This window comes from Conger conger, chromosome 6, assembly GCF_963514075.1.
Source record: "Conger conger chromosome 6, fConCon1.1, whole genome shotgun sequence".
Taxonomy (NCBI): domain Eukaryota; kingdom Metazoa; phylum Chordata; class Actinopteri; order Anguilliformes; family Congridae; genus Conger; species Conger conger.
The window spans coordinates 5,553,627-5,564,044 of record NC_083765.1 but is presented as its reverse complement, the minus strand read 5'-3'; the positions used below and the strand labels follow the sequence as shown (position 1 = coordinate 5,564,044).

The window sequence follows — 10,418 nt, the reverse complement described above, 5'->3', positions numbered from 1 at the left end:
CGCACGTTTCTATGTCTTCTGCTTACGTGGGCACACCACTCCCAACATTTTGACAAGCTGTTAGTCTTTCTTAATTAGTTGGTTTTGTGTTTGGAGGCTTTATTTAGCCTCTTACAGGACATTGTGAGAAATAGCAAGAATACATTTTTACACCTAATTTGGAAGGCCCAATCATAATTGTTTGCCCCATTTACTTGGTGCGACATCCTCTGCCAATTTGAGAGGATACATTTGCACACATGCGCTCCAAAAACCTCTGATGATTTCATACTGCAGACTAAGTGTGTTCCAAGTACAGCTGAAGAGAAAATTTTGAATTACTCAGAGTAAAAGCAGGACCGCTCCCAAAATTCCCAGAATTCCTGGCAGGACTACACCGGCCACAGCATTAATGGCGCACGAGTAGTCATTTGCTTTGCAGTCGCACACTTTTGCAAGGACAGTGTTTTCCTGGAACAGTCCGTTGTTGTCATATACACGGAGTACAACGTTGTAGTCAGCCTGGTCCAAAAAGATTTTCAGTCCTAGTATTATGCCCGTCTCTGGAACAAATAAATAAAACATTACATTATTGAGCTGACGCTTTTATCTAAAGCGACTTACAGTTGATTAGACTGAGCAGGGGCCAATCCCCCCCTGGAGCAATATGAGGTTAAGGGGTCTTGCTCAAGGGCCCAACAGCTGCACAGATCTTATTGTGGCTACACCACCAACCTTCAGGGTCCCAGTCATGTACCTTAACCACTACGCTCCAGGCTACCCAAAATAGTCAACTTTCTGTTATTGGTAGATATGTGAATGTAATGAACAGCAATTCAGATAACAGCTTTATTCGAATAGGTAAATGCTTTTAAAAAATATTTACACAGCACAGAATTGCTAAATAACACACATACAACTAAAACATAATTAAAACGTAAAATGAAAGCATATACAATTAAAACAGTAAAGTAAAAGGTTGTTGCAAGATTTTATTTAAATTTTTTAATGAGTCTTTTCTTAAGGTAGTGCGTTCCAAGTTTCGAGCATGAAAAATAGAGTTACTTCACCAGATACTTAATGTTTCATCAAGGAAACCTAAGATAAGCCAGCAGCTGACTAAGTGTTGATCTTGGAGCATATGCCGACAGACTGTCAGAAAAGTATGATGGCGCTAAAGCTAAATCTGGTAAACAGGCTTGCTTACTTGTGCCATTCATGCGAGCGGTCCAGTTCTTCGCGCTCACTCCCTGTAGATCCACCCGGAAAGGGGAGGTGAATCCAGGCCCGTCTCGGTCAGTGACGGACAGCGTCACGGGCTGAGATTCTCGGTTACAGATCGTGATCACCCTCTCCTCGATTGTGGGAGCGTTGTCATTTACATCTTCCAGCTCAATCAGCAGAGTCCCGGTTCCCGTTGCAGGGACTTCATCTATTGGGGGAAAAAAAAGAGGCAGGTCTTAGTTCACGGTACTGAATGGATACAAGGAAGCATCAATGGTTAAAGAAGACAAAAAAAAGACTATACCGTCATCAATGGCAAGGATGAGGGCCCGGTATCTGCCCCCTTTGACAAAGGGAGATTCTCTATCCATGGGGCTCCTCACTTTGATAAGTCCAGTCTCTTCACTGACGTTCAGCCATCCAGCTGGATCATTGCCCGATTTATACCTACAGGGAAAAGGGTTGACATTCAATTCAATTCAATGGTTTCCGTTCCCTCTCAACCACTAGTTTGTAGAATTCATAGTCCCGCACTGAAATCAGACTGTGTGGGGTTGGGAGCGTCGCTAAGCGTCAATATTCCATCCATATAACGCAGAGAGACTTGCATTTTACCCGAGGATAAAACAACTATAGCAGAAATAATAATTGTTGATAGTTAGTTTGCTTAGGCGTTTGGATATGCACCTTCATTCAACAGATGTTTTATCTGAGTATAATTACAGAGCTACAACGGGAAAAATAGCACTTTAACGTAGTCACTACAACGTGTGATTTAGGTAAGTGAATTTCCCCTTTTTATTGTGTTTTTGAAATTTAGTAGGTTTTTATAATTAATATTGACACTATACTTTAAATGATTTCAGTGATCTTTTTCCATAAACACTGGTTAATATTATTAAGATTTTCCCGAAGCGATGTCATCTGCTCGAGATGACAGTTGTGCCAGTGGTGGTGGTACAAACAAGCATTCCCAGTGGGTCACATTTAATTTATTTGGGCTACATGTTTATATAATTTACAGTTTATATGTACATTGTTAGTTAATTCTAGAAACTAGTGACAAAAGTTGATTGTGTTAAGGGTGCCTCACAACAACTTTTTAGCAATAGATTTACCTCACTTTCCCATAAGCGAACGTTAGCTAGGTTAGCTACCGAACGTTCACGTATGTTCGGTAGCTAGTACCAGCGGATTGTAACGGGTAACTTGACGTTAACGAATACGGATATAACGTAATTATAAGCTGGCTAACTACTGTAACTTTAGTGACTTTAGTGGCCGGTCAGCTGTTACGCCAAAACCACGGAAACGGCGCCGTAAACGCGAGTGATTCATAAACGGAATGCGAATGAGTGAGTGCGTATTGCTACGGATTTTTTTTTTGGGTGACGGTTTACTTAGTTTTGGCAACTAAATAATCTACGATATCATACTTTATGGTTTTATATATATATATATATATATATATATATATATATATATATATATATATATATATATATATATATATATATATATATATATATTGCCATGTTTCAACGTGAAAGCGAACATTTGTTTTACATAAACAAATAAACATAAACAAATGTTCGCTTTCACGTTGAAACATGGCAATTAATATATATATACTGATATGACTTTAAAATTGAGTTTGAATGTAAGCGTAACAGCCCTATTGAAAACATACACATCTGCCCAGTACCTATCTACCATCGACAACGTAGGCTAGGTCATACGTCAACAGCGTGTGGATTTGTTCATTTCCTGCACGGCTACAGTATTTCCGTTTCCATAGGATGGAAGATGGAACGCGGTAAACGGCTAAAAGTGTGGCTTCATTTTGTGAGGGAAAATGGCGACCAGGCAAAATGCAGAGCAGGAGAAAATGCAGCAGTTAAAATGAGGAAGAAGGAGATGAGATGAGAGTAGGAGCATGTAAATATATGAGAATAGCTGAAATTATATTTGATAAGGTGATTAATGATTATCTCTATATTTTGGGGATTTAAAAAAAGATATATCTTTCTAGTCATAAGTTTCTTCGCGATGTTATCTAGCCACGTCATTTTTGACTTTGTGGAAATTTGAGTTGATGTATTTTTATTACATTTAATTTGTTAAAAAGACCTTGAGTTTGGTCATTTGAATGAAACAATACCCTTGGCTGTAGGGTAAACAGTTTAAAAAAGACATTTTTTTTATTTTTTATTTTTTGCGCCGTCTAAAAATGACACTTTCAGCCATATTGTTATTGGAAAGAGGAACCGATAAGCCGAACCGGAATCGATAAAATCCAAACGATACCCAACCCTAACTGCAAGTGGATTAATTTCCAATTTAATAAAGTCAAGAGCAGTTATATTCAAAATTAGAATGGTGAATGAGATCAGGGAAATGTGTCATGACAGCAGGACAGCATTTGTGGAGTCATATGAACGCATGTTAATGAAGCAAAGCTGTGGTAAACAAATGAATGACCCTGATTATTCCATATGAACGATGTTAAAATATGTCGTATTCTCAAAAACATTCCCTTACCACACTTTCTGATTTCTTGCCGTGTCAGGGTCAGTTGCTGTATATGCAATTATGTCAGCACCAGTTTCCAGGTTCTCTGGTTTAATGACCACCTCTTCGACTGGATTAAACACTGGAGCCTCGTTCACATCCTTCACGTTCACAATAACTGTGGCAGTGGAGGTGGGCAGATTGGTGACAAACGGGGAATCGTTCTCCACGGTGACCAACAAGGTGTACTTTGCGTTCTTCTCAAAATCAAGGCCCTGATTGGGGACAGAAAATATACAATTAATAATGTATAAATCCTTTAAAATTTGGCTACGGTCTGATGAATGTTTGGTGCTAAAGCAGATTAACTATTATGTGGATCAGAGATCCTTTGAGATGTTCGGTCTCCAGAGCATGGATATTCACCTTGACTGTAGTAATAATGCCCTCCAGCTTGCTGGGTCCAGTGGTAACATTGAAGAACCCTCCATTGTCTCCTTCAATAATCTTGTATTTAGTTGACCAGGCTAGTGTGTGAGGTTCATCCCCATCAGTCACTGGCATTTTCACCACTAGGGCACCCACTTCATTCTCAGGGACAGTCACTGTGTACTATGGAAGAGAAAGTTTACAGAATGTGTGTTACACAAAGTAGAAGACACAATTCAACTTAAAGGATGCTTCTTTAACATTAACAGAAACTGCACAGCCCACCACACTATGGATAGGAAAGACTTGAATAGCACACTTCACATAACTGAAAAGTCCCAGTTAAAGCTCACTTACTGAATTTGGGTCAAACTGAGGAGCGTTGTCGTTGCTGTCGGTTACTGTGATGATTGCTTTGCAGGTGGTTGAGAGGCCGTTCCCCTCTATATCAGCAGCGCTAATTACCAATGTATATTTAGGAAAGTTCTGCAAAAGGAAAAGCACAATGGTTCTCTCACTGGATTCGCTTTTTTACATTGTCTTAAAATCATTGTCGTTTTTTCATATAGATCCTGTTATAAGTGGATTGCATACCCCTCTGTCCAGCCCCTCTGACTTCAGTTGGATCCCTCCAGTTAGAGGGTTAATAAAGTACATCTCTCGTAATGGACTCTCTGGGTCTTGGCTCTCAATTCTGTATCTAATGTCAGAATTAGCTGAACCAGGTGCATCTAGATCAACAGCGGTCACCTTCATAAATTCAAAACCTTAAGAGGGAAAATGAATGAATGCAAATTAATATCAGCATGAGCAATTAAACAAAAATGTATCTAATTCAACAGAACAACACCACCATGGCCGTTTGTGATAATGGATCTTGAGCAGTCAACCCAGCTAGTGAATATTGCTACTGCTGTCAAAGACTATGCTTCTGTTGTACCATACTGACATTTGCCCTGAGATGAGCCTACCTGCTTTGGATCCTTCAGCTAACTCGCCAAAAAAGGTTTCTTCAGTGAATTTGGGTCTGTTATCGTTCTGATCGATCACAAAGATGATAATTTCCATGGGATCCTCGGCCGCAGTAGTTGCACCCACTGCTTCAGCGTGAACAAAGAGCTAGATAGGGGGAAGAGGGTACCAAGGAGAGAGAAAAAGATTAAAAATCGAGGGTATTAAACAAAAAAACGAAACATAAAATGACATTTGAAGACAGACGATACAACAGTTTTACAGACACGTGTGTCGTGCAGAAATGTACCCTCGATTCTATCATTGATCATTGACCAATAGCTGCTAAAAACCCTGATCAAAGAAGTGATTGACTGACACAAGCATGTGATCCCCAGCGTTCCTGAATAGATGGACTACACTGGCCTGAAGTTGCAGCTGGGACTCAACCAAACACAAAAAATGCTTTTATGTTCCTGGGAAAAAAAAGCAAAACAACAACTCACTTTATATTCATCTTGCGTCTCTCGGTCCAAAGGCTGTGTGACACTGAGCCAGCCAGAGTCTCGGTCAATTTTGAACAGCTGAACAGGGGGCTGATCTGCCCCAGGCCCAGTGATTTTGTAATGCACCGGCACTTCCTTATCCCTGCTGGATCTGATCTGTGAACACAAAAACAACCAGGCATCGGTCAGTAAAACCTGACTGAGTTGTAACCAAACTGAAATGGGCAAGCCAAAGCGCCGGGCACCTACCTGCACCATCTGTTTGGGGAAGGGGCCTCTGTCGTTCTCTGGGAAGTTGATGGGGGGAATGACCCAGTCCCTCTTCTGCCTCTTCAGCCCTTTGGAAGAGCGTGGAAACATCAGCACTGGAAGAGCTGCAGAGTGCTGAGGCTGAGGAAGTATTGCAATCAAATTAATACCAATATCAGCTCATCGTAACAGCACCTAAAAGAGTGCGTGTGTGCGTACATGCCTGTGCATGTACGTGTGTGTGTGTGTGCACAGGAGTGATCCTGACCTGCACAGGAGTGATGCTGCCCACCTTGTGTTGATGGTCATGCTGACTGTCTCCAGGTTCAGAAATCACTGTGTCTGTGGACATCTTCTTTGGGCCATCTGAGAATTTGGGTCCAAGTTTTACATTTGTCTCTATAAAAAAAAAAAAAAGAGTAGTATTTAACATTAGTTTAGTACTTGGATTTAAAATGAAAGACACAATATAGGATTATAAATAGGATCTGCATGCTACCGCCATCTGCTGGTTTTTGGCGGCTATTCGTGCCTCACAAGTTAAGCCTATTTTGTGAAAATTAATTTCACTCAGGCGGCACGGATGGTGCAGTGGGTCGCACTGCTGCCTCACAGCAAGGAGGTCCTGGGTTCGAATCCCTGTCAGCCAGGGCCTCTCTGTGAGGAGTTTTCATGTTCTCCCTGTGTTTGCGTGGGTTTCCTCCGGGTACTCCGGTTTCCTCTCACAGTCCAAAGACATGCAGGTTAGGCTGATTGGAGAGTCTAAATTGCCCATAGGTATGAGTGTGTGAGTGAATGGTGTGTGTGCCCTGCGATGGACTGGCGACCTGTCTAGGTTGTATTCCTGCCTTTCGGCCAATGTATGCTGGGATAGGCTCCAGCCCCCCTGCAACCCTGTTCAGGATAAGCAGGTTAAGATAATGGATGGATGAATGGAGTGAGACAGGCAGCAGCTGTGACATTATTGACAGAACTGATGCTTTACCAGACACAGCAACAGGCAGTTGTTTTATTTTATGAGACTAATTTGTATATTTAATTTATTAGGGCAAATGGCCTTTTTTTGGGGGGGGGGGGCTTGCAGTGATGGGGTAGCCCCTTGCCTTTAGTTAATTTACAGCTTACATACCTTTATTGAGAAGTTGGGTTGTGTCCGTGTTAATGGATGTGTTGCTCGGTTGCCATGGTACAGTCTCTGCTGGTATACCTGTAGCCCAGCCCTGAGGTGTGAGGTAATAGGTTTAGTTTTTTTCACAACACAACGGAATTACAGCGGAATTACTTTGCTGAACAGAAATTGTGGTTGGCAAAATACTGCAAAACCTTTGTGTGTCACTTAAGTTTTATGAAGTATTTTCTAACATAAACAAAAGTAGCAAAGATGCCCATAACTTACTAAAATATATAGAAATTTGGAAGGTTTAGAGTGGAAAACCATTCCACTTCACTATCTATAAAAAGATTTTGAAGTGACATAGTAGCATACTATATATGGTAAACTGAACCCTCAGTGAGCACTTTATTAGGTAGACTTGTTAAGTGAATTTTAATCATCCAATCATGTGGCAGCAACAAAATGCATAAAAGCATGCGGACATGGTCAAGAGGTTCAGCTGTTTTTCAGACCAAATGTCATCTTTGGTGAAATTTCAAAATTTTAACAATATGTTAAATTGGCTTGGCATTTCTGTCTGTAATTATAGCTTCTTGTACAAGCCTTTAATGTGTTATTCTGAATAGTCATTGCCAACAACTTTGATTATGAACCTTTAATACAATCCATTGCTTCTGTTACTTGCAATTGCGTTAGATTTTCTTTGCGAGGCAGAGTCTAATCATTAAAACACAACGCGGCACAACACAGTTGCTTTTTGTTTTTCGCACCATTCTGAGTAAACTCTATCGACTGCACCAACGATCATGCAATACCACTGAAATCACACTTTTCATTCGTTTTGAGGAAGTGGAATGTGCTAAGATTGCTTAAACAGATGCACTGTGAAACCACAGATGGTCAAGGTAGTCTAGTCATTACGACACAGCACACCACAACACAGTATACAAGCAATGCCAATAATGGTAAAAGGCATACAACAAAGCACAAAATAAGCATAAAAAATTATATTCATTTTGATTTGTGGTCACAGCAGGACAAAGGGGTACACAAAGATCTAGATCTAATTCATGAACCAGGCTTTAAATTAACGGTCAAATGTCTGAAACTGACAACTGCATATTTAAAAAAATTCTGTCCATGACAAATTACAACAGAGTAAGTGGCAGTGGAGCTCAGACTTACATGCAGGAAGAGAAGGATAACTTCATAGTATATTTCAGGACCCATTTGATGAGTGAAACTATTCTCTCCGCTTCTCTGAACCGTCTGCTGTCTTCTGTTCTTCTGTGGTGTCTGTAAAAAATGTAGCTATTGAGGCAGCTGGTGGCCTGAAAGGCGGAAGAAGCCCTTTAGTTCCTGATAGTAAATAGTAAATGGCAGGCATTTATATAGCGCCTTTATCCAAAGCGCTGTACAATTGATGCTTCTCCATTCACCCATTCATACACACACTCACACACCGACGGCGATTGGCTGCCATGCAAGGCCCCGACCAGCTCGTCAGGAGCATTTGGGGGTTAGGTGTCTCGCTAAGGGACACTTCGACACAGCCCGGGCGGGGGATCGAACCGGCAACCCCTCCGACTGCCAGACGACTGCCCTTACTGCCTGAGCCATGTAGTAGTACATTTATTATTTATTTATTCTATTCAGCCCAAATTTTTAATATCTGGACACAACCTTTAGCCAAGAAACATCCAAACACCATAAATGGACTAAAACCCTGACACCCTTTTTATCATGCTTCAGCATATTTTTCCATGTGTACTAGACCAGTGGTTCTTAACTGGTCTGGCCTTGGGACCTACAATTCCCTATGGTCATTAGGTCGCGACCAACTTTTTTTTTTACATTCAAGACAACTTATTTTATTTCTAAAATATTACTAAAATATTACTGCACATATGATATTACATTGGCATTTGTATTAAAATATTAAATCATTGGGAAAATACTCAAACATTTAATCCATTTAGATTTGACATCACACTGTATGAACTGGATGTGAGTGAACACTGCAAATAATATTAGGTGGGCCTACCTCCTTTTACAATGACCAGATTTTCAATGAAAAGACCAGAACAGGCTGTTTTAACAATTCAGCAAATTAGGCCTAGGCTGTTTTAGGATCATTAATGAGAGAATTGGGGATGCTTTTCAGATCTGATCAGAGACTCAAAATCAGGCACTATGGTAGACAGAGCTACATTACATTACATTACATTATTGGCATTTGGCAGACGCTCTTATCCAGAGCGACGTACACATAGATCATGTTCGGTGTCCAACCTGTTTCTTTGCTTGGACTTGAGCTGGACCAGAGTGGAGAATCCACTTTCACAGAGGTAAGTAGTGCTGAAGGGCAGTAAGATTTTAATTGCACGGATAGCCAAGGAGGAATACTCAGCCGTGACACTGCACCAGAAGTGAGAGAGGCTTACTTCTCCAAATTTCTTTTTCAGCGTCTGGTCGCATGAAAGCTCAATCAGCGGATTCTCTTCATTACATGGCAACACAGCGCTTTCGAGGTTGATTCCAAAGGGATCGCGCACCCACTGTTCATCTTCACTCGATGTCTCTGGGAAGTAATCATGAAACCGCGTTTGCAGTTTGGTGTTTCGGCCAAATAGTGGCCTTCATCAGGGCAGACATGAAAAGAGAAACAAACAGCAGTAGTATATATACACCTAAGGTTGTCATTAAGGTGATTGACCACAGCTGTGCAAAGTGGGAGGGCTCAAGAATAAATCTGAATGCAAGAAAAACAGAAAACACTAGAGGTCAGTAAACAAACAATATATAGATCACACTTTTAATCTGTGTAGAGGAAGTGGCGTGTGATGAGACTAACAGGCGATTAAGCTTAAACAGGCGCACTGTGAAACCACAGACGGAAGAGTTAATCTAATTCTGTTTATTCAGCACTCTAGTGGGCTCTGTGGACAGAACTATCACATTAAATTATTGGCATTTGGCAGACGCTCTTATCCAGAGACATACAGTTGATTAGACTAAGCAAGAGACAATCCTCCCCTGGAGCAATGCAGGGTTAAGGGCCTTGCTCAAGGGCCCAACGGCTGTGCAGATCGTATTGTGGCTTCCCAGTCATGTACCTTAACCACTACGCTACAAGCCGCCCCTTTGCAATGATGCTTGGCTTGCTGGCCTTCTGACCCACTAATCAGAGCTGTGAAGGTATGTACCAGGAGAACGCAAATACAGATGACATTGTGAAATGTATACTTTAACCAATTATGTCAGTCTTTATATTATTTGAATACTTATCATGAGGAAATGCATTCTGTTGTGAGTCGCAACAATCATTTTTGTCAAATCAAACATGGACAGACACAGACTTTGGAGACAATTATTCTCAAAAACACAGTTTGAAATGAGCTGATCTTGCTGAAAATGTACAGTAAAAAGTTATTTTTTAGAAATTATGTTATTAT

At 40.9% G+C, this 10,418-nt stretch overlaps 1 protein-coding gene across 1 annotated transcript; it reads right to left on the bottom strand.

Moving 5' to 3' along the window:
- Positions 1-321: 321 nt before the first annotated feature.
- Positions 322-6,201, bottom strand: LOC133130515 (B-cadherin-like). The gene is made up of 10 exons (XM_061245157.1): positions 6,118-6,201; positions 5,850-5,990; positions 5,601-5,756; positions 5,089-5,262; positions 4,501-4,629; positions 4,141-4,326; positions 3,745-3,989; positions 1,508-1,650; positions 1,187-1,411; positions 322-542 (listed from the first exon to the last, which is right to left on the bottom strand). The coding sequence occupies exons 1-10, from the start codon at positions 6,199-6,201 to the stop codon at positions 322-324; spliced, it is 1,704 nt and encodes a 567-aa protein (XP_061101141.1).
- Between the last annotated feature and the right edge of the window lie 4,217 nt (positions 6,202-10,418).

Excerpts from the sequence above, each read along its gene's own strand:
- LOC133130515 (XM_061245157.1), bottom strand. The coding sequence starts at position 6,201 with ATGTCCACAGACACAGTGATTTCTGAACCTGGAGACAGTCAGCATGAC. Across the intron at positions 5,991-6,117 it reads GCAGCATCACTCCTGTGCAG|CCTCAGCACTCTGCAGCTCT; the intron begins GTCAGGATCACT and ends ATACTTCCTCAG. Across the intron at positions 4,327-4,500 it reads CTCAGTTTGACCCAAATTCA|TACACAGTGACTGTCCCTGA; the intron begins GTAAGTGAGCTT and ends TCTCTTCCATAG.